Source organism: Zophobas morio, unplaced genomic scaffold, assembly GCF_036711695.1.
Source record: "Zophobas morio isolate AGI-343-1 ecotype UQ-CSIRO unplaced genomic scaffold, CSIRO_AGI_Zmor_V1 ptg000830l, whole genome shotgun sequence".
Classification (NCBI taxonomy): Eukaryota; Metazoa; Arthropoda; class Insecta; order Coleoptera; family Tenebrionidae; genus Zophobas; species Zophobas morio.
Window position 1 is genome coordinate 18,115 of NW_026972932.1, and position 24,313 is coordinate 42,427.

Here is a 24,313-nt window from a genome sequence, read left to right on the forward strand (position 1 = left end):
ATTGTTTTTCCATTATCGTGTGATGAACAAAATATTTATTTAAAAATTTTTTTTAAGACTTGAAAAAATAATTTTTCTTATAATTTTTAATATTATAAGATAGTTTATAATTATACTTATTTCCTATTTTCCTTCTTTTTATTTTACTTAAAATATAAAAAATAAAAAATAATTTTTCTTATAATTTTTTATATTTTAAGATTTTACAATTATTTACGTATTTTTTATTTTAACTCTTTTTATTTTATTTAAAATATAAAAATTATAAGTAAAAAAAAAGTTATCTTTAAATTGTGTGCTTTTAATTTTTACAGTTTTAAAAAGGTTTTATTTTTAGAGGATTTGTTTTTGGTTTAAATTTATATTAATAAATTTATTATTATTTTTTAGAATTTACATAAAAGTACAATAAAAAAGTTTTACTTTCTTGAAAAAATTAATAATTATAAAGAAAATTATGTTTTAAAATTATTAGAGTCTTGTTACATTATTATTGTGAAGAAAAAGATAGTTATACTTAATTAACACTTATTAAGCGAAATAATTTTTTTTTGTAGTAATAAAGTTTTTTTAACTTCGCAATTCTATAGCTTTTCGAAATTTAATCTTCCTTCCATATTTTTTAAAAGAAAAAGTCATGCCAGTAGTTCCCTTTGCCCATTTGTGTACTAGAAAAGAGTAGAAGATAAAATTATAATTATAATATAAATATATAATTTTTATAAATATTCATTAGTTATAACTGGAATTATTTTAACATAGTATTGGTTTTATTAGTATTATTAAAAATGTATACTTACTATTATTATAGAAGGCGCAGTACCCGACTCCTTTTGAGGAATCGCTAAATAAGTAAAATATATATTTATAAGCAGTAAAGAAGCGCAAAGCTACTTTCAAATAATAAATTTTTCCTATTATTTTAAAAAATTGTTTAATTTTTTTGCCTTTTAATTCTAATTTTAATTCAAAATTTTGTTAGTTATTAAATTTTTAGAGTTAATTAGTGATTTTAGTCAGCAGTTTTATTACGATAAAGTTCTGTAATCATCGGTTTGTACTCCTAATTTTGAAGAATTGACGGGTTTCATCTTTACATCTTACAAAAATTGTAAAAAAAAAACTTTTTTACTTTATTGAGAAAATAATCTGCCGAACAATTCTCTACGATGATTTTAAAAAATGTTTGTAATTAAAAACCAAGGAAACTCAATCGGTTAAGCTCGTTTCTTTTTTAAAAACAATCAATTAGGTTAATCTGTAGGTTACAGTTAATTTAATGATTCGTAAACTCGAATTTGTAAATTATTATTTAAATTATAATAGCGTTGAGAGTATGTTTTTAAATAGACCTTTAACATAGTTATTGGATGAGACGGTCAACCTCGAGTAGTAATTTGTTTTTTATAAATATATTAAATAACGTTAAGTTAATATTTAAATAGAATTTATTTTTTAGTTGATCAAACCGATGAAAATAATACTAATTTAGCTCTACAAGTAAAATTTTTTCTCTTTTATATATATATTTTAATAAGATTGGCTATGAATTTTAAAACGGACAAGTAAACTTCTTAACGGATGAAGCGGTTAGAGTAATACTTTATAATCTCCAGTAGTATATTTGAACTTCTTTTAATAGTAAGTAATAATAACGTTAAGTTGAATTTATAAAACGGACATTTAGATTTTATAATTGATGAACCATTCCAAATAATACTTGAGAGATTCATATTCTATGAAATATATTTTTTTATAACATAATAAGTTAATTTTTTAAACAAACGTTAAGATTTAATGTTTAATAAAACAGTTAAAGTAATATTTAATAAACTCAATAGTATAACTGTTACTTTTCATAATTATATATATATATTAATAACGTTGTGTCGATTTTACTAAACGGACATTTAACATTGTTAGTAGGTAAATATATTTAACTTAAACTCGAAGAGTATATTTGATATCCTATTATTTTTCTAATAAAAAAACGTTAAATTGTGTATTTTTTAAAACAATATATATGATGGAAGAATCGTTTAAATTAAAAACTTTATAAACTAATAGTATAGTTGTTTTTCTTAAAAAAATATATTTTTTAACTTTCATAATAACGAACAATCAGATTTGTTGGTTTATTAAAACAGTTAAAATAATACTCAAACTTAAAAAGTAAAAATTTTTTACTTTTTTTTCTAAATAAGGTTGCTTTGACTTATAATATTGAACATTTAACACAGTTAGTAAATAAAGATTTAAAAGAGCATTGATAAACTCAACTAGTAAATTTACTATATTTTATGAAAACATACTTTCGCTAAATAGGTTTCTTTTTATTTTCGTTGATAATAGATCTGTCAGAAGAAATAGTATAAAAGTTCTTCCCCTTTTTTTAAGAATAAAGTCGGTCACGAACAAGCAAGCAAAGTGGAGTTGTTGAATAAAAAAACTAAAAGATGTTGCTTCGTTTTATTTTTAAATGTTAGCTATTTTAATTTTTCAAGATGGAAAAACAGAGTACTTTATTTTTGGTAAATAAGGAAAAACTTATTGTGATTGTTATGTTTATTAGTATATCAAAAAACAATTTATATACAAACAAACTTGTTCGTATAATAACGGACAGGGTAAACTGCTAATTTAGATCAATTGTAACTTCCCTTTATTTAATATATGCTAGCAATACCATACGACTATTTTCAAGGGTTTCAAGCCTTAAACATTTTTTTAAAGCAATTGCAAAGTCCCTGAGTGTTCCTTTATAACCGTTCTTGTAACCGTTCTGGTAATTTTTTATAAAACACCTTAAATTAATTTTTAAAGAAAAAATTCTTTACCTATCCGCGCTTAATAAAAAATTAGATAGGTAAATATACAAGATATATATAATTTGCGAAAATTAGTGAGTGGTAAAAAAATAGTCACTTATCTGAAAACGGTTATTAAAGAAGTTAAATTCTTAAAAATAATATTTTATCCGAAAACAAGTCTATCGAAAAATGCTAGCTAATGAATTGTTAAAAAAAACACTGTTTCTACACAAAAATTGGTTTAAAATAAAAAGCATCGTAAAGCTATTTTTGGCGTAGACTTTTACAAATTGTCAAGAGTGCTACAGTGCAGCAAAACCTTACTGTGCATCATGACAAACGCGCCGTGGTTTGTGCGAAATAAATCACTTCACCGTGACTCTTTTGACGTCGTCTTCCAGCGTAATGCCAATGCCTCTTACGACAGGCTAGTCAAGCACACTTATCGCCTGCTGATGAGCGAAGTTATTCAGAAGCCATGAGATAGCACGTTATTGTCGCCCACGTGACGCGCGTACGCGCTAGTCAAGGATAATGACATTAATCGAAAGCTATTTTGTAAGGAGTCTGCAATCTCTCCTGATTGAGAACTTGAGTTTTTGGAAGTTTTCTGACTTGATCAAGTACTAGGGCCTGTCATTTCTAAATATAGGAATATATAAATAAATTGTCAAGTGCAAGGATCTTCCCTTCTGGGTGAGGAGCTCATAATCGGAGAGATCTGCCTGGCAGTGATGCTAGCCATTGTCTCGGGATGGCCCGGATCTTGTGCTAAATGCTGCCCTCCCGGTAGTAGTTTTTAGCGGTTTTCCACCATTCTAATCCGAGTGGCGGGAGTCCGGGCCCGATATTTTTCGCTTTTTCATTCCTTCGGATCAGGAATGTTTCCTTTACATCGAAACTAAGATAATTTTGCGCGTCGTTTTAGGCTTGGACTCCATAAACTCTATAGTCGGTATAGTTTGTGCCCTTTTCTTACAAAACTATTCTATTTCGATATTTCGCACAAAGACGAAGCGATAGAAAATCAAGATGGTATTTACAAAGCACAACTCTAGCGTTTTTTCCTTCATGGTTTTTTAACTGTTCATTTTACACTTACCTTATATTTTGATATATTGTATGTTTTTTTATACTTTATTCACTTTTACTTTTATGTTTTATTTTATTGCAGACGTGCAGTTTATTAAATTAGGTATTGATTTTTATAACACTTTACTAAGTAAAAGATGCAGTTCAAAGTTTCAACTATTATGTTTAGTCCATTTAAACAATATTTTAGTTAATATTTAGATATTGTTATTTTAGAAATTTTAGCTAATTTAACTTATAGGTAATTCTTGTCCCCACGGTGCAAATTAGATATTAGCACTAAGTTCTCTTCAATTATAATAGCCTGCGCCCAATTTACCGGCCAACCGCAAAGTTTTACTACCTCTTATCTACTGGGCAATATAATAGTTTGCTCTTTCTCCCCCTTATTTTCCTTATTTCGTAGTCATCCTTTACAAATTTATATATTCTGAGGGCTACTTAGCTTAATAAGACTAAAGAGAACATGGAGGCGGTGTAAAGAAAAAAATTTGTGTAAAACACCCATTTTGTTATGTATGTTTAGGAGAACTAGGTAAAAACTAAGCTTAGTGCGAGCAAAACGTATAGATTAAAAGTTTCAGAAGGTGCTGCTGCACTAAACTCAGGCCTTGTAGGAAGTGATAATGGGCAAAGTTGAGACTTCTGGTGTAGTGGATTCAGTACTTAATGAGGAGTAGGGCCTGGATGTCGGAGCAAACACCATTTGATTGGAAGCTTCGAAGCATTACATTCATTTCTATCAAAAATGTTCTATTTTACGATTTCTCCCTCATACACTGTGCAATGCTCACTACTATATCTTAAATTTATATGATAAAAACGTGAGCATCAAGGAAATTCTTCCTTAAGTCCGATACCTCATAGATGTCGAATTTAAAGTTAGAGAAAAAAACAGAAATAATAAAAAAAACAATTTTCCTTATTTAAGTATTATTACCAAAAGTGTGAGGTTCATTTTAATTATTGAGTTTCCATTTAAGTAGCTATTATTAGTCAAACTATAAAAAAGGTCCTCCAGTAAATGTCTTATTGTACTATATATAAAGCAAAAATTTATGTAAAAAAGCTGCCTTTCTAGTTAAAATTTAACTATAAACCTACCTTCTTTACATTAATAATATAATAAGCAAACTATAATATAGTAAACATAAACTATGAAGTTCTTGTTTAACTCGGAGAACAAACCCTACTCTATCAAGTAAAACTTTTACTTCCACTAGAATTACAGGCAAAAAAGTTATAGCTAATTAATAGTTTAATAAATTGCAACTTATACAAACAACCACTTGTTATAAATTTAATTAAACTTACTAATAGTATAAATTTCCCAGGGACGACAACTACCTTTCCAGATGCCAGCAAGTTGGTTATAATGTAAATATCTTTTGTTGTACAATACAAAAGCAATTGACCTTAAAATTAGAAAATAAATTTTGTATAAGGGTTTTACATTTGAGTTAGTGCGCTTAGTTTGCCAAAAGAAACCATCTATTGCTGATATACTTTTTACAACTTTTTTATTTTAAATTTTTCATTATAAAATTTTTAAATATTTAAATCTTTTCTATTTTTTTATTTTTTCTTATTAACTTTTTTTCTTTTTAATAGTTATTATGCAGATATTTTGATGGAAATTTTAGAAGTTACTACTCTGAATGGATCTGCGGTCTACTTTTTGTGTAGAGTAATAAAATTTTTATAAATATTTTTGTCGTTTTTGTTTTTATTGATATAAAAAAAAAATTATTTATCATTTTTTTTACATAAATTTTTTAATTAAAGTGATTTTTTTTAAATTTTTATTTCGTTACTTCTCGTTTTTTTGAGATAAAAAATAAAATTATTTTTCAACATTTTTTATTTTTTTAGTTAATTTTCTTTCATTTTAATTAGTGATTTGCTGTTTATAGTACATTTTTTTGTTTCAATTTTTTTTTCATTTAGTAATTATTTTTATATAAATTCCAGTTTTGGCTTTTTAGGATTTTTTTTAATTTTTTTTGTCTTTTTTTTTTTTACATTATTTTTCTTTTTGAATTGTTTGTTGCTGTAATAATTTATTTTAAATAAATAATATTGATTTTTGGGTATATCTTTTCTATAAAAATTTTTTTGTAAAGTTTGTTGGCTGCTGAAAAATTTTTCTTACTCAAATATTATTTAAGCTTTTTTTTAATTTCTTTTCTTTGCTTCTCGTTTTTTATAACATAAAAAAATTATAATTAAATTTATTTTTCTTCCTTTTTATTTTTTTTTTTATTTTTCTATATTTTGTTATTTCTACTATTTTTTTATTATCCCGTTCGTATAATTTTTTCAATGTCTGCAGATCCCATGACCACCGGGGGCCTTTTTAAAGATTCCAACTGCATTCTCGCTTCTTCTCTTGATGAAAATATAAGGCTGTTTAGTAAATCTACTGGAGAAGTGCTGAACACGTAACTTCATTTTATTTTATTATATTTCATGTTTTTTATTAAATTATAAGTTGAATAATTTTTTTATTTTACTAGTAAATTTTCTATATAAAATAGTTTTGTGACACTTTTAGCATTTTCTGTTGGAAACTATTTTGAAAAATTTCATAAATCATTTTGTTTAATTTTTTTCAGCATTTTTTTTAACTTTTATTGAAAATTTATTTTAAACCAGAATTGATTTTAAAAATTTGAATATTTTTTACTTTTTAGTCGTAATAGAATTAAAAATTAATATGAATATTTTATTTATAAATGAATTTTCAATTTGACTTTTTTTGTTATCAAAAAAATTAATTTTTTTTGGAAACATAAATTTTATATTTTTAATTTTTAAATTATAACTTTCTTAATTTTTTAAAAATTTATTTATTTTTATAAACTTTATATTTTTAATTTTTTTAAATTTTATTAATTCATAATTTAATTATAAACTTGATTATTTTTTAATTTTTTATTTATAATTGAAATCACATTTTATTAATTATTCTTATAAAGTTATATATTTTTTTTTGAATTTTATTGATACATAATAAAATTATTAATTAGATTGTATTTAAATTATTATTATTACGAACAAATAAATTATATATTTTCATAATTGAATTATTAATTTAAATATATTAAAATTAAATATATTAAAATATTTCTTTTAAATTTTTTTTAAGTTTTTTATTTCATAATTGATTTATAATTTAGTCATTTTTTAATTTATTATTCAGAATCGAACTATAATTTAATAATTATTAATTATTTTATGCATAATTGAATTATAATTTGATTATTATTTTATTTAATTTATTTAAGTCAATTAAAAAAATAAATTAAATTTTTTAAAATTTCTTAAATTTTGTTAACTTCTAAATGAATTAATTTAATTATTTTTTAATTATTTATTCTGAATCGAATTATAAATTTGATATTTTTAATAATTATTAATTATTATTATAAACTAATAACTTGTGTATATATAATTTTCATTAGTACATAATTAGAATTCCTTTTTGATTTTATTATTTTATAATTGAATTCTAAATTAAATTAATTTTTTATTTTTTATTTAGAATCGAATTATAAATTTGATTAATTTTAAATTTTTATTCAAATTAAATTATAAATGTATAAATAATAAATATTTATTATAAACAAATAATATATATATTTTCTATAATATCGCAAACTTTATTAATCCTTAATTGATATATAAATAATAAATATTTATTATAAACAAATAATATATATATTTTTAATAATATTGTAAACTTTTATTAATTCATAACTGATATATAAATATAATTATTTCTTATTTTTTATTCAGAATTGAATTATTAATTTATTTTTTTATAATTAATTATTATTTATAGTAAAACGATATATATTTTTTAAATGTTTTAAATTTTTACAAAATCATAACAGTTCATAATATTGATTATTTTTAAATTTTTTTTGAAGTGAAATAAAAATTTGATTACTTTTATATATTTATAATATAAATTCCACAAATTATATATCTTTAATAATTTTTTTAATTCTATGAATAGCGTAATTGATTTTTAAATTTTGATTCTTTTTTATTTTATTAATCCACAATTGATTAAATATGACTATTTTTTATAATTATTATTTATTTAAACAAATAAATTATATTTTAATTTTTTTAAACCTTTATAATTGAAAATATAATGTTAAATTTTTTTATTTTTTTATTTTTTATTCAAAATTGAATTTAAATTTGATTATTATTATAATTATTTTATTCTTTACTATTAAAACTAATTCTATTTTTTTAATTTTCATAATCTATAAATTAAATTTCAAGAGATTACTTTTATACTCAAGTAAATTTTATTATTTAATTTTTTTTTATATTTTTTTTAGTCAGGATTGAATAATAAATTTGATTACTTTTATAATTAATTTCTTATTATTTATATAAAAATTATGTATATTTTTTTTAATTTTTCTTCATAATTGAATTACTACTTTTAAATTAAATAAAATTTTTATATTTTTAGTTTTATTATTTTTATTTATTTTTAAAATATAATTAAATTATAAAATTGATTCTTATAAATAATTTATTATTTGATTTAAATAAAATTGTTATTCAGAATTTTAATTTTTTTCTTTTTTATTATTCACATTTGGATTATAAGTTTTATTACTTTCGTATATTTTATATTATTTTTTTTGTATTAAATTCTTAATTAAATTTAAATTTGATAATTATTATAAATAATTTATTTATTTAATAAATAAAAAAATTTTATAATACAATTTGAATCAATTTTTTTGCTTCTCTAAAAAAACGTCAATTATAATAAAAAATAACAATAATAAAAATTATATTAAATATAAATTCATTTTACATTTTTTGCGAGTATATTTTAATTCTGATTAACTTTTATTTTTTATTATGAATTCGTAAATTATAAGGAAAATATATATATAATAAAAAATTTACTTTGAACTTCAAGTAAAACAATTTAGTTTTACTTTTTTGCGAGTATAAATTAATCTTATTTCTAAAAATTTTTTATAATACAAGAAAAAAAAATTATAAAAAAAAATTTACTTTATAATTTTTTATTTAAATTAAATTTTTTTTTAGTTCTACTTTTTTGCGATTTTAAGTTTTAATTTTATTTTATTTTTTAAAATTTCTTAAATTTAAATTATTTATTATTTCGTATTGATTCAACTTTATTTAAAATTTTTCTTATTATTATTCTACTTTTTTCCTTTTTTAATCTATTTTTTTTTAAATAATTTTATTTTTTTTAAATACTTTTAAAGTTGTCTTTTTTACTTTTATTAAACTTTCATAAAATTAAAGAGTAAATAAATAAAATGAAATAAATAACTTTAACTGTAAATTAAATTTATTTCAGATTTACATTTCGCGAGGATAAGATTTTTAAATTTAGATTTTAATTTTTTTATGAAAAATATACTTCATAAAAAAATCTTAATAATAAGAAAAAAAATATTAATAAAAAGTAAAGTATTTACTCTAAATTTAAGTTAAGTTTGTCACAAATTTACTTTTTTCCATGTAAAATTTAACAATTTCAAATTATTTTTATTTATTTATCAACTTTTCTTATTATATTTAATATTACCATTATTTTTATTATTTATTTTTTTATTATATATATTTTTACGTGTAAATTTTTAAATTTTTTGATATTTATCATAATAGTTTTGTATTATATATAATTTTAAGTTTTTTTTTACTTTTAGTAAAAATTCGTAAAAAATAAGAAAAAATAAAAATAAAATTTAAAAATTTACTTTAAAGTTCTATTAAATCTATTTCAGCTTTACATCTTTGGAGTAAAAATTTTCTTAATTTCCGATCCTTATTATTTTATAATTAATAAAATTCAGTTTTTCTGGTCTTCAAAATTCTTGGTAATAACTAAACAGCGAACTTTCAAAAACGACGACTTTGTAGTTTCAGACTCCGAAGAGGCCTCATTTACTATTGGGATCTTATAAATGTTTTTTTTTAATTTATATTCAACTTCTTAATAAACTTATAACAATAATGACGAGCTTCTTAAATAATATATTTATTATAAAAAAAAATTAGTTATATAATGAAAAGTTTACAGCAGTATTTACGGTAGTCGTTCTAGGAACTAGGGAAGAGGACGCTGGAGAAGAGTATATACATTAATAAATTATTAATAAGTGCAAGGCTGTAACTTGATAATAAAACTGCGACAGGTTTAATATTTTTACATTTTAGTAAAATATATATACAATCCCATTCTTATGAGATATGAATGTAAGATATAAAAGCCGAAAAAACTAAATTTTGCAACTTCAAAAAAGCAATTGCTTTTTTATAAGTGAAGTACTAATATAATGTTTAAATAATTTTTATGGTTATCTATATTCTTCAATATATATATTGATTTAAATGCCTTTGTTAGTACCTTTTGTGGTATTAAGTATACACCACGGCCCCTGAAACGATAAGCTTCACTTTAAGGGTTGTGAATAAGCCTATTATTGAAAACAAGACTGTAAAGTGGTTTTACGATCCTCAAGCTTATTTGTTATAATAGAGTCAAGTTGGCTACAACTTATTTTCTAATACCCGCTGACTCACTTTCATTTTTATGCATATATTTAACTTTCGTAACTTGTCACAATGTTATCAACAAATTTAGAGCTTCCGTTAATAATTTAGCTTACATACCCTACACCACAGACAATTACCTTCTTTTTACAAGGCATTATCTTGGTAATAGAACAACTTCAGAGCTTTGAAGCATATAACCATTTTATATAAATTTCTTTTTATTCGACACCCAGCATATGCTTATAGATATCAAATTTCGTAATATGTAGTTATTTTATCCCTGACCATATTATTTTTACAACTGCTTCGTTTTTCATTACTATCCCTAATGGGCGGTTTTTTGAAGAAATATTATTTAAGAAATTATTACATTTTTAAAATCGTTAAACCAATAATAAACAAAGCACATTTATTGTGTGATAAAGAATGAAACTTTTTCTAACTAAACTCTATTTTCCACAGACATCACGTTAAATAATTCTTTTTAGAAAATAGACAAGATTTTAAAAAGTATTACAACTGAACTGTCATAAATAGAGCTTCTCTCAAGTTTATTACCCTCTAAAAAATATTATAGCTTCTTTAATCTTGTCACCATAGGAAAGGAAACTAGTAGATCGATAATCTCAGTCGTAGTTGCTACATCGGTTAAGTTTTGGTATAAAAGCGACGTCTAGTTGTTCCCCTCTTTTAGGAAATTAATTTTGGTAAATGTAAAGACGAAGACTCATATATATATTTATAAATAGTTTAAAAAATATAAATTATTCTGTTCAAGGAAATTTTCTTTTTAGCATTAGGTTCGAACAAACTCTAGGGTCCCTACTTTTTAACTGCTAAATTTATCAATATTAGAAAAAATCTCTTTTAGAATAAATATTTTTTCCTGTCGCGATCTTTAAAGGACCTGAAGGTGGTGAAATTTCGCAGCGTTATGACTTGGTTAATTACGGAATATTCCTTTTTTAATCACCAAAATTTGCTTAGGGAATGTATTTACAGTTTCTCCATAAACGTTAGCCTTTCAAACTGGCAATTTCCTTAATTACTGATTAGTTAGTCATCTGAACATTGATAAAGATTTCATCATATTCCAAAAAGAAATAACGGATGATACCATAAACTACAGTATTCCAATTAAAAGGATATTAGGAAGAGCAATTATAAATTCACGTTTGGCCACTTTAACTAACTTGCCTTTCTATAAATAGAGTTTTTACAATTAATTTATCTAAAGTATAAAGTGAAAATTGATATACTTAAAGTTGTTTAAAATAATACAGTATTTATGAGTGTTTTAAATAAAATATACCTGCGTAGATTCAGAAGAAGAAAAGGTACTTACCAAACTAAATTAGGTACTGTCCCCTTTCTATGCTGGTTTAAGTAAAGTCTATAATTTAATAATACTCGGTCATCGTCCGAAGATAGTGAAAATTAGATACCTTTATAAAAACCGATTAGTAATTAAAATAACTAAGTCTAGCACTAAAAAACCCCTAATTAAACTATGTGTGGGTTCTGAAAGGGCTTTAACAAAAACAATTATTACTTTCCGTTCAACGTTCTAGGGCTTACACTTTCTGATTTAGAAGGAGCGCTTATAATTCAGCTCCCCACATAAAATGACCAAATTTAATTTTTTTCAATTCTTTTTTAGTAGTTCTTTACCCAGGAATTATAATAAATTACTAATTTAATTCTTAGTGTGATACTTACACCAGTAGCATTTTCATTTTTAAATTTCAGTAGATTTGAAATAAACGTCTTTAAAGTGTGGTCTAAAGAAAGTACATCGTCACCTCATTCCATAAACATCCTTCCAGAACCAACTTTAATGCCGTTTTTCTAGTGGCTTTCTAAATTTGGTCGATGTTTTTCCTTTAACCAATTCTTAGAGCTCTCATTTTTCGCCCAGTATGACGCCAGTATTTCAATAAATTAATATAAGATAGAGCTTATAAAACCGATCAATCTTTCACTTTAATTATGTGTACTTATAGCTAAAAAATAGGAAGTAAAAACTTTTGGAAGTTAATATGTTTGCTGGCGGATATTGCGAGTTTTAGAAAAAGTATATCAGCATGTTTTTTTTGAGTGTTTCATTTTTAAAATAGTCCAAACAACCTCTGTAAAATGCAGGATGCTTTTGCAGACAGAATGCGTTTCTAGGTGTTTCATCTTCAGATTTACTAAAGGATCTGGAATCGTAAAAAGATAATGAAGTCAAGAGAAGCCCATGGGTTTTGCATGTATATATTTACATCTATGCTATGCCCAGCTTAATAATTTGTAGTTTCATGAGATTACAATATAAAATTTATTGAACTGGCCTGCGCCAACACCAAGGTAATGAGGCTCCAATAAGGAATCTACAGATTTGTTGGGCAAATATTCACGCCTTCCTATTCTAATTTTTTATTGGCCCTTTAATAATCTCTCGCCGACCGCAAACCCACTTTAAGCTCATTTCATTTAACTTTTTTTATTGGGCTAAGCTTAAAAATGCTCTCTTATTTGGCTGTAACAATCACTCTTGTAGACATTAAAATCTCAACTGAAAACAAAATCAAACCAATTGAAAACCCTTGAATAAGTCCTCCACTAATGTTCTAATAATTTATTCACTTTTGATAAAAGTCAACTTGAAAGGCGAAAAAGATAAATATACTAAGTTATATAGTTTACAATTTATTATAAAAGTTTACTGCAAAGAACGACTACACAAAGTTTTTGTATAAGGTTGTATTAGCCGAGAGGAACGAGCAATACTTTGCGTGCACAGCTGACATACTTCTAATGCGATGTCCTGAATTTATTGGTCTGTCCGATAACCCTGTTTGCAAAAATATACCTATCATTTTGTTTTAAGGGCTCGACGAAAACAAAAATATGTTTCTCATTTTTTTATTAGTAACTGAATTAATTCAACTTTTCCCATTTTAATTATTTTAGATGGGTGGAACTGCTTTTTCCTTAGTTAAAAATTTATAATTATTGCATAAAAACAATAGGTCCTAAAATAATCTGGCAGTTATGAATCGGTTAGCTAATATGACTTTTACTTCAAAGTTAGTACGCTTTTTCTGTCATGTAACCCAAAAAACTGCTTGTTGTTTGCTTTTCCGTCAAGCAATGAAACCGTGCAGTTTTCAGTGCTACGCTTTAAAACACTTAAGCATTTTAATTAAGAGTTAAATAGTTAATAAAAAAAATTTTATAATTGTCTAAAGTTAGAGCCACAAAAGAAATAGAAAGGATATGAAATCTTTTAAACTAGGAACAACAATCAGAAGGAGAGTAAAACAAAAAGAGCTCTCAAAGCGCTTAAGTTCGAAGGGGTAATTTACACTATTCAATAGGTGCTGTTTATTGGAATTACTACTACTAGAGGCTACACACTGCTATAGACCCTAGCAAAAGGTCAAACATAATGCTTAACCTACTAAGAAGGTTCATTGCATATGGAGGAGAGATAGAGAAGGATCGAATAGTTATAGTTAAATTATCTATTTATTATAGCACTGGTCTGCTACAGGTGTAAATTACGAGTAGTGACTGTTTACCTACTCTCTGTCGATGTAGCGAGGGTGCTGCAGAAACCACGAGCACCTAAGCAGGCCAGTGTGTCATCAAAGCGGACGGATGTGCTTTATCCCCACAAATTTATAGTCTACATATCAAAAAGAAGCAGCAGTAATATAATAGGGTCTAGTATAGTTAACCATATAACAGATTAATAAAATTAATAAATAATTTATAGCCCCGTTGAAAGGGCGTTACTACCTTCAAAGAAAAAAGTAAAGAAGCTAAACCAAATCGTAGACAGAAAACACGTGACTTTGAAAACAGGGGTAGAAGCACGTGTAGAGCACGGGTCGTATTTGAGTTATAGCTTAAGCTACTAAATGGAGAGTGTTATCTACTTTTTTTATATATACAATAAAAAAATTATTTTATCTTACTAACGACGCTATCAATTATCTGTTACGAAGACTATGACTTACTGTATAATTTATAATTTGTATGTTGTATAAAAGTTATTATAGAGTCTTTTTATTACTATATATTTATATTATTGTAATAAACTTTTTCTTAATGTTCATTAAATTTATTGTAGGATTTCTGAAGCTTAACTATAATTGGTGTGTTAGTGTTACGTTTTGTAGCGAAAGACCACGCGTCATGGCAAATAATACGTGCTCTTTAGGAGGCCGCTTAATTAATTATTCTAGCGCCAATAGTTTCTTTTTCTATATCATTTCAAATTATATTTATACAAAAATTACTTTTTTATTAAAGCTCCGCTAATAAATTTTTTGATATTTTTCATATAATCAATATTAATAGTAAAGAAAAAAGGGGTCTAATGTTTATTAATTGGTATATTAAAACAAAACTTTTCTATACAAACTGATATTATTAAAAATCAACTGCACCAGCGCAGTGTCCAGAAATTTGCTTATAAATAAATAAGGGTACCAAACGAGATGTCCCTAATAAAATTCATAATGATAGAATTAAAAATAATAGTAATAATAAGTAAACCTTTATTTTTTTAATAAGGAAAGAGCCTCGTTCGTGCAATTACACTCGCATATATAAGACTTATAACTACCGTTAAAAAAAAAGGAAGCCGTTAAAAAAAATTATTATAGAAATGAAAAGAAGCAATATTTATTTATACAGCCGATTGCCTTTTTATTATTTCTCTATGCACATTAATGACGTTCTCCGATTAGTAAATAAAGCTTAATCATAAATATTGATTGGTCTCTGACTCTAACAACTAACGTATATTCGAGGCCTGATTGGCCGCTTAAATACACAAATATGACTCTCTTTGTGCGAAGTGGCTGATTAATAAGAATGCTCAATTCTGATAAGTGGAACTGCAATAATCAACCAATAGAATTACTTTCTTCCTAATGAGGCCATTTTTGCGAGCAAGTCGTGCATTGTGAGAATATTATTGGAGTTTACGTCCGGAAATAAACTTTCGTAAATGAGCGTATTATTAGCGGCGGTGCTGGTGAGCAGGAAAAGTGTTTCCTTTGCAAGCGGATCCTTAACGCTGCCGTGAATAAATAAACAAATATATAGTTAAAAAAAGTTCTTTACAAAAAAAATAAATAAATATTTAATAAAAAAAAAATTTTTTTAAAGAAAAATAAAATAAAAGTGCCCTTCAAAAGAAGACAGTCCCAAATGTTCAGCCCACAATTTACAGCGGAGCGTGTGGGAGAATCTGCATATTAGTTTTTCATTTTATTATTATTTAATATAAAAATATACCTTCCAGCAGAATACTGAACTCCGCTCATCTTGGAAGTAACATAATCCTGATCTCTTATAATTATAGCGACCTCTGAATCGCCGTCTCCTAACAAATATGAATTATAACAACAATAATTAATAATAATAGTAATAATAACCCAATAGCGAACGGTCGTTGATGTTTGGCGAGCCAATAATGGTTACCTTATCGTCGACGATCAGCAGTTTGGAGTGCACGTAGATCATTTCGGTAACAATTTTTTTCCCTTTTAAGTATATCAATAGTAAAATGAGAGCTCTTTAAAAGTTATTATAAAAAAGTAATAACTATAATACATAACATAAATGTTTGGTTGTAATACTTAAAAAATTTCCACGTGATTGTTTATGCATAGCCGATTTTAATGCGGAAAAAAACATTTTAATAATAACCATTCCGTTAATGGTGGTGTCAAGAAAAATAATCATAGGATCGGATTGAATTCTTAAATCTTGTTGGTGTAAATCTTTGTATGGTTACTACAAATTTTACTGAACACAAAGTTTTCTATACTATTATATTATATACTTAATATTAACATTATTATCGCCTTTATTATTAATATTTACCTAATAGCCCCCACGTTCTTAAAGAAAATAACTTTATATATTGCTGAAGGTCAATGCTCTGCGTGTACCAATAAAAAGAAAGAAAAATAGTTATCAGTAGAAGTAAAATGTATATATTAATTTAATTGTCATTGACCAAAACTTTATAATAACTATAACTAAAAAATTTATTATCATTTCTTTAGCAGTGATATTATTCCAATTTTTATTAACCGACATTGCTAAATAAATTTTTCTTTATTTCATTGGCTCAAAATATAAAGAATCAACTACTATTGGAGAAGAACTATTACAATTTTGATTGGTCAGAAAAAATTAAAAACTATATGAAAAACTCAGGTTATAAAATTATTTATTAATATTTTAGAAATGTGTTAATATTACTATCGAGTAAAAAAATATTTTTTAAAAAAATAATTAATTTTTAAAGGGATCAGAAATAAAAAAGCTTTTATTATAGAAAAGGTGTAAGTTTTATTCTTTATATGATTGGTTATTAACTTTCATAGCGATTTCTTTAATGCAAGTTATTTTATATTTTTTTACTGGTTGAATAACTGACGAGGAATAATTAACTTATAGTACATATTTGTACCAATAGAGCTAAATAGTTACAAAAAAAATCAAATAAAATAAATTCCAAAACATGAATAAAAATTTCAAAAGTTACCGGAAATTCTCTTTTCAAGGTTTGGAATAAAGAAGTTTTCGAAAGATAAATTGTTTCATACTAAAAATATTATAAAGGCTTATACTGAAGCAAATGAGATAAAAAAATAATAATAATAGACCAATTCATAATTATATACGTATAAAATAAACCAATAAGAAATGAATACATAATGAAACCGAAAAAAAAACACCAATGAAAGAAGGAATAAATATTCAACCAATCAACCTGAAGTAGCATTATGTAGCGCAAAATAGCATCATCACGGAAGTTTCCCTCTTCGTTGGTCAAGTTTTATAATTAGATAATGAATGAAAAAAACTTTTCTACCAGGAGAAATAGGAAGAGTTATAAAAACTTGAAAGAGTTTATTTTCTTTAATAGCGCGTCGGACTCGAGCGCATATGGCTCCGGCAATAACTATAAGTGTATTAAGAATAAGAATAGGAATAGGAATAGAACAGGAATAGAATAGGAATAATAATAATAATACAGTTCCTGGGTTCATCGGAACTTCTAGACTTCAGCGTAGAAGAAATAAAGTATTGATTTTCTAAAATATTACTTTTTTTTAATATTGATTATTATTACTGATGATTATTTTTCTTCTAGCCTATATATATATAATGCTCAGCATCCTCTATAGTCCGCAGCATCGCCGTTAATATAGAACACTCCGTGCTTTGTCCGCCAGACCAGGAACTTATGGAGCGTAGAAACTTTTTATTATACTAAGGATAATATGCAGTAAGAATATATGATAATAATAACTTGAGCTTCGCAGTTTAAAGGTTTGTGTGAAAGAGTTTGTATAAACTTCTTAATGGGCCTAAAAGATAATAGTTATTAGTAAGTAAATATAAGTTGTCGCTTAATAATAATAATATGAATAATAAATGATAATAATAATAATAAGAGCGCACAATGAAGATAAGGAGAGCTGGTTTTCAGTTAATACAGAGTTTATAGAGCCCTAAATAAATATATTATTAGAAAATATTATAATATTAATAATTATCATATCCCATTCATTATTATTTTAAATTTTTATATAAATATTTTTTATTTATATACAAATTATGTTTACAAATTATAATATAAATATTACAATATAATAAATGTTTACTAAATACTTTGGTATTAGTATTATTATTATATATTTTATTTATATATTAATTACTGTTATAATTATTTATAATATAATAAATATTTATTATTTTTATGTTAATACTATTATAATTTATATATATATTTCTATTTTATTATGTTTTTCATTTATTTATAAATATTATTAAATTATAATTTTTGTTGTATAATAATAATTATTATTAATAATATATCAAAATATTAATAAATAATATTATATTCACTTTATTATTAGTACTTCTTATATTTGTTTTTTCAGTTTATTATTACTATCATATATAACTATGACTTATTTTACTTATTTCTATAAATTTGAAAAAATATATATAAAATCTTTTGAATTTACTAAATACAATAATTATAAATCACTTGCATTAGTAGTTTTTTATAAACTTTTTAAGCAAAAAGTTATTAATAAACAAAAATAAAATCTAAAATTTTTTTATTATAAAAAATATATACAAAAAGTTTTTTATTTATTATAAAAACTTAAAAAAAAATTCAATTAAAAAAATTATAAATGTGAACTTTCTATAGAGAATAGTTAAAAAAAAATTTTTATAGAAAACCAAAATTTTTCTTATTAAAGTAAAAAGTATTTTAATATATATTTATTATATTAAAAAATATATATAAATATAATAAATACATACAAAAAGTTAAAAAATTATAGTATAATAGTAGTAATAAAAAGTAAATATTTTTGCAATATATACACAAATTAAAATATTATAAAAGAATAAATATATAAAATATATATATAAAAGATTGTACAAAAGTATATATAAATAAAAATATATAGAAGTAAATATGAAAACAATATAAAATATTTATAAAAACTACAGAAATAAATATAAATATGTATATAAAGTTAAAAATTAAAATAAACAAATGTTTAATTTTAAAAAAAATTGTAAAAGTTAAGCATTTTATATTTAATATATAAAATAAAACACATAAATAATAACTTTTTTTATAAATATCTATAAATTTACTTTTTAAATATCAATATTTAGTATTAGTAGATAGAATAAAAATAATAATAGCGACCAGTCCGTCAGGACAAAGTACAGGATAATACTCGTCTATATGAAGCTCGCGTGCATGATGGTTCCTTTTTATTATATAAATATAATAATATTCAGTAAATATTAAATAGTAACCAGCGCTGCGCAAAGTGAAGAAAAAAGTCAGTAGCAATTTCAGAGCCCCTAAAAAATAATTATAAAAAAAATATATACACAAACTTTTCTGGTAAAAATATAATAAAATCATATAAATATTCCATAAATATAAACGTAGTATTATATGTTTATAATAATAAAACGTATGTACTATATCATTATACATATTGAAAAAAATATAAAAATACAAAAAAAGTAGAAAAAGTTAAATATTATAAGAAAATAATATACGATATTATATGTTTCGATAAAGAAAGTTGATAATAAAAATTCTATAGTAATTATAATATTAATAAACTACCACAGAGAACAATAAACGTCGTGCCAGGGCATGCGAGGCTGCGTGGTTCGCTCTAATAAATCTTCAAAAGGTTTATCCACTTTACCTTGAAACATGCCAGTGGTCAATAAAAACGAACGCGTAACCAATCAAATAAAATTTGCAAAGCCAACAAATCAAAAGTTAGCATATATAATCATATAACCAATCAATTAAGACCGCAAAACAAAAATAATAAGAAAGTTATATAGCACGTGATTTGTGGTAAGCACGCGGTTTCATAAAAATCCTACAAATTTCTTTGATAGTGGGGTTATAGTAGTCCTTTCCGGGCCACACCAGTTTCAGGTGGCAATCGTCCACAAGCGGATGCTTGCACGTGTCATATCGCCCAAAGGCGAGATCCAGGCCGCCTTTGCCATCGCGATAATGATAAGCAATAACAATCAAACTATAATCATAAATAGGAATCAACGCACCAATAAATGCAACGGTGCGATCAATGCAAATCAGTTTATCGTGGTGCGACCATTCAAAAGGCACAGCAGCTAACATGAGTAAAATAGTTTTTCAGTAATACTAACTTCGATAAAAGTCGTCATATATAATTATAAAAGATTAATAATAATAACTTTTAATAAAAGTTACTAACTTTTTTGATATTATATATAAATATATATAATATATAATATAAAATAAAGAAAAGAAAAACACCAGGATGGGCTATCACTTTTATATTTTCATGCAAATTTTCAAGCGTAAGTTTAGCGTGTTCATTAGAAAACTTGAAAGCTTGCGAAAAATTTAACCAATCAAAAGATGAATAAGTAGCCTTTAAAAATAAACCGAATTTAGTTTCGTTCCATGCGAGAATATAAATCTAATAAAAGTATGAACAAAGACATAAATATAACAAACTTATATAAACAGTACACGAACTCCAGCGTGCGCCCGTTCTTGAAGAATATTATCCAAACGGTCATGGACTGAGGCGTTGGGGCCTCATAATAGTATTAATAACAACGAAAATATCAATATTAGTAAGTATATACTATTATTAAAATTATTATTACGTAGACATTAATATTGTTTACCATTCGAAACTAAAACAGCAAGGAGTCGATTAAAACTTATTTGGTACAAATAAGGGGTTAGAAAATTTCTTTTAGTAGCGGTTTAAGTGGTAATAATAATACTACCCTTTTTTAAGTACTAATTATTATTTTATAATTACTATTATATCGATTATTATTATTACATCATTATTACAATTATAATTATTGTAGTTATTATAAGTAATAATAATATCTTTATTTTACCTCTACGTAAATAAATTTCCGGAGAAAGCATCCAATCAGCTTTTAGTTCGACGTCGATAAAAAAAGGGCCATTCATAGGTGAATAAAATAACCAATAAGGATCTCAAAAGAGGCGGCCATGAGGGCATCAGCGACGGCACTAAAGGCGTTTTTTCCGTCTACAAAAAAACACGCATGGCAATTGGTCCTTACGGGGAACGGAGACGCATGGGCGTATGGAACTGCAAGACGGTGAAAAGTAGCAAAAAGTACCGATAGGAAATATACATATGTACGATGCACAAGGTTCGTCTTTAAAAAGGTGTCCCACGTGTGATATTCCGCGGATAGACCGCAAAATTTGCAGGAACCTTTTTCTCCGGGACAGAAGCTATTTAATAATAATAATAATAATTAATAATAATAATAATAATAATAATAATAATAATAATAATAATAGTCAAACCGTGAACAAACTCGATGAGCTCCTTGAGGATGCCCACAAATATTGCAGTACTCTCCTCCATCAGCAGCTGATATTGTAATGTTTATAGTATTAATAATAATAATAATAATTAAAATTTTGCTTTACAAAAATATTATAAACAAAAAATAAAGCACTAAAAAAGAGGAATAATAATAGTTACTATACAATAAAAATATAATCTACCAATAAAAAAGCTACAAAGGAAGTGCTTTTGCGGTAATTGGCCGCAGTTATCACAGAAGGCCGCGGAGTCACGTGAGTTAAAAGTGGAAGGCTAAGATAGTAAAGATGAGTATTGGCTATTTTCTATATTTGTTTGCTTTTTTTTAATTAAGATTTTTAAAAGTTAATAACTTTTATAATTACTTCAAGAATTCTAATTAAAGTTATTTAATTAAAAAAATACTTTTTTTATTAATTAAATTTTTAAAAATATAAATTTACTTAGTAATTATTTTTAATATTAAAATGGTTGTACTACTTTAGAGTTGTACAAGTTAACTACGAATAATTTAAAATATTACTTTAAAATTGTATGACAAATTATATTAATATTAAAGTGAATTATAAAAAAAGTTATCAAAAATTTAATATTACGTCAAGTTGAAGTAGTTATTAAGTTAAAATACATAATAACTTAAAAGAGAGAAAACCAGAGGAGCGCAAGTATAAAATTCGCAAACGTTGTGATAAGTTGCTATCAAGCCACACTTTGTACAAATGTCAGGGTTTTCTTCAGAAGCTTTAAATTTCTATAAAAAGTTACGCTTAAGATGTAGTTAAAGTTTAGGCACTTGAATTATTAAAGATACATCACACAAGTTAGTGTGATCCTCTTCGCTTAAACCACAAATAGTACAGGTCTTCTCAACAACAACGCTATTCTGTGCTTCAGTATAACTTCAATTTTACTCAATATGAGTAGAAGTTTGATAAATAGATAAAAAGTAATGCAATTCTAAGCAACCGAGAACAAGGAATATGATCAATTTCTTGCCGCCCACAATTATTACATCGATCGAAAAATAATTCGCTTTTAATGAAAAAGGGGCCTAAAGATAGTAAAAGTTAAATTTATTTACTACAGTTTTAATACTAATATTACAAACACTGTGTTCATATTCACTAAGTCCGCACTTTAGACACTTCGTGTGATTTCTATTATATAACTTAAAATGTTCGCATTGACTTTGCGATAACAGTTGTACAACCAAATTAACAAAATTTAAAGCTAATGTTACGGCGTAATTACCTCTTCGATTTCATAACATAGAAGTGATGTCAATAGCAACTACTTACGTTTAATTCTAGCGTAGCACTTTCCACTACTATAGTTTTAAGATTAATATGATAAAAATATAAAACACTATGGTAGATAACGCTCAACTAATAGCAATTGAAAACTTGTGTGATATTTTTGGTTAACAAAACCACAGCGTTGGTAGACAAAGCGGGAGACACTAGCGTTAGCGCTATGGGAGAAGGAATTTTTTTAATTGAATTATCATCCACAGAGCCAGTAACAAATAACTTTTACAAACTTCTTCGATTTATATTTTACTCTAAATAAATATAAAAACTTTTACTACATATGCAACCGCAATATTGTGTGACTTTAGATTAATTTACAAAGTGTAAGTTATTAAAATAAAAATAAAAATTTTTTAAGTGCAAACATTTATTATTTAATCAGTTATTATAACAAATAATTTAGGCCTGCTTGTGCGGCCTTGCTCGACCATGCGTGTACTTTATATGAATTGCTCGGTGTATACGTTGCTAATGATTAAAAGTCGGTGAAATCCTTTAATATATGAAAAGATGTGTTTAGCTATCGCTTAATTTAACTCAACTATAAATAAAAAATTAAATAATTTTTTTTTCTAAAAACTTAAACATACTAGCGGCTTGAAAAGTGTCACATACCTTAAATACACGATAGAAAGATTATATAAGATCTTTATAAAGCCCTTTTGGTAAAAAACTGCGATAAGCTCATGCTTCCCTGTTTAATGAGAAAGTTCTAGCCTTGATTGCTCATTTCAAAGTAAAAGTTAGAAATAAACAAAAATCGTCGTCTTCCATACACACTCAAACTAATGATAAAAAGCAACGTTTAGAAACTTATTATAACTGAAATAGTTAAAGGTGCTACTTAAAAAATAGTTATCTGATTTTATATAAAAATTTCATAAAAACCAAAATTCGTACTGCAACTAAGTTGCGATAGGCATTACTCTTGCTCAGTAGTTCTACAGCTTTACTTTTACAAATCTCAGTTTCCCAGTAACATTTATAACCACATTATACGATTGGCCTTTAAAAGGCAACTTCTTTAAAAAAACTAAAACTTTAGTGTCGTGAACTCCTATAATAGTTGAAAAAGTGTTCCATTTTTCAATTTTTATTATTTATGTAAGTCATTTTTTTTTAATAAAAAACTAAAATGAAAAGAGTGGCTCTTGGCCCAGGCATCCCTCTGAAAAAACCTGAATCGCGAAAGCTAATCAAAACAAAAGGAAAAGCTTTAGACAACCTAAAATAATTCATGTAGCTTTAATATATTAAATACTCTCAAGTATATTCAAAATTCTTTAAAATTGCTTCTTCGCATTACAAAAAGGGGTAATAATTTTTCGTCGTCTAAAAAACCCCTCTTTCGCAATAAAAATCAAGCCACTTACAATTTTACGCAAAACTTCTGAGAAATCCGTTATCTGATTTTTTTTATCCTTCATATAGTGAATAGTTTCTCAAAAGGTAATGCTACTAATGTTTAAGAGAGCAACAACTAGGAAAAGTTAACTCTTAAATACCCTACTTATGGTAACCACAAAACAACCCCAAAAAACTGGATTAAGATACGTCCTACTACTCCAGCAGAAAA

The 24,313-nt window shown here is 24.8% G+C and overlaps 1 protein-coding gene and 2 long non-coding RNA genes across 3 annotated transcripts; 1 reads left to right on the plus strand and 2 right to left on the minus strand.

Moving 5' to 3' along the window:
• The first annotated feature begins 5,501 nt into the window (after positions 1 to 5,501).
• Positions 5,502 to 9,858, plus strand: LOC135121999 (uncharacterized). Its single transcript, XR_010279198.1, has 3 exons — positions 5,502 to 5,589; positions 6,235 to 6,343; positions 9,773 to 9,858. It is a non-coding gene; the product is annotated as an uncharacterized LOC135121999 (long non-coding RNA).
• Positions 9,802 to 10,673, minus strand: LOC135121998 (uncharacterized). The gene is made up of 4 exons (XR_010279197.1): positions 10,613 to 10,673; positions 10,327 to 10,396; positions 9,998 to 10,041; positions 9,802 to 9,876 (listed from the first exon to the last, which is right to left on the minus strand). It is a non-coding gene; the product is annotated as an uncharacterized LOC135121998 (long non-coding RNA).
• Positions 10,674 to 15,025: 4,352 nt separating this feature from the next.
• LOC135121997 (uncharacterized) lies at positions 15,026 to 22,307 on the minus strand. Its single transcript, XM_064046248.1, has 27 exons — positions 22,239 to 22,307; positions 22,080 to 22,178; positions 21,610 to 21,700; positions 21,406 to 21,472; positions 21,236 to 21,330; positions 21,053 to 21,181; positions 20,961 to 20,999; positions 20,575 to 20,642; positions 20,356 to 20,521; positions 20,121 to 20,189; positions 19,896 to 20,054; positions 19,663 to 19,747; positions 19,341 to 19,388; positions 19,228 to 19,291; positions 17,955 to 18,004; positions 17,803 to 17,860; positions 17,645 to 17,750; positions 17,525 to 17,584; positions 17,362 to 17,451; positions 17,260 to 17,309; positions 17,032 to 17,091; positions 16,362 to 16,419; positions 15,911 to 16,018; positions 15,771 to 15,858; positions 15,661 to 15,723; positions 15,394 to 15,549; positions 15,026 to 15,089 (listed from the first exon to the last, which is right to left on the minus strand). The coding sequence occupies exons 6-27, from the start codon at positions 21,078 to 21,080 to the stop codon at positions 15,026 to 15,028; spliced, it is 1,737 nt and encodes a 578-aa protein (XP_063902318.1). The 5' UTR covers positions 21,081 to 21,181; positions 21,236 to 21,330; positions 21,406 to 21,472; positions 21,610 to 21,700; positions 22,080 to 22,178; positions 22,239 to 22,307.
• Between the last annotated feature and the right edge of the window lie 2,006 nt (positions 22,308 to 24,313).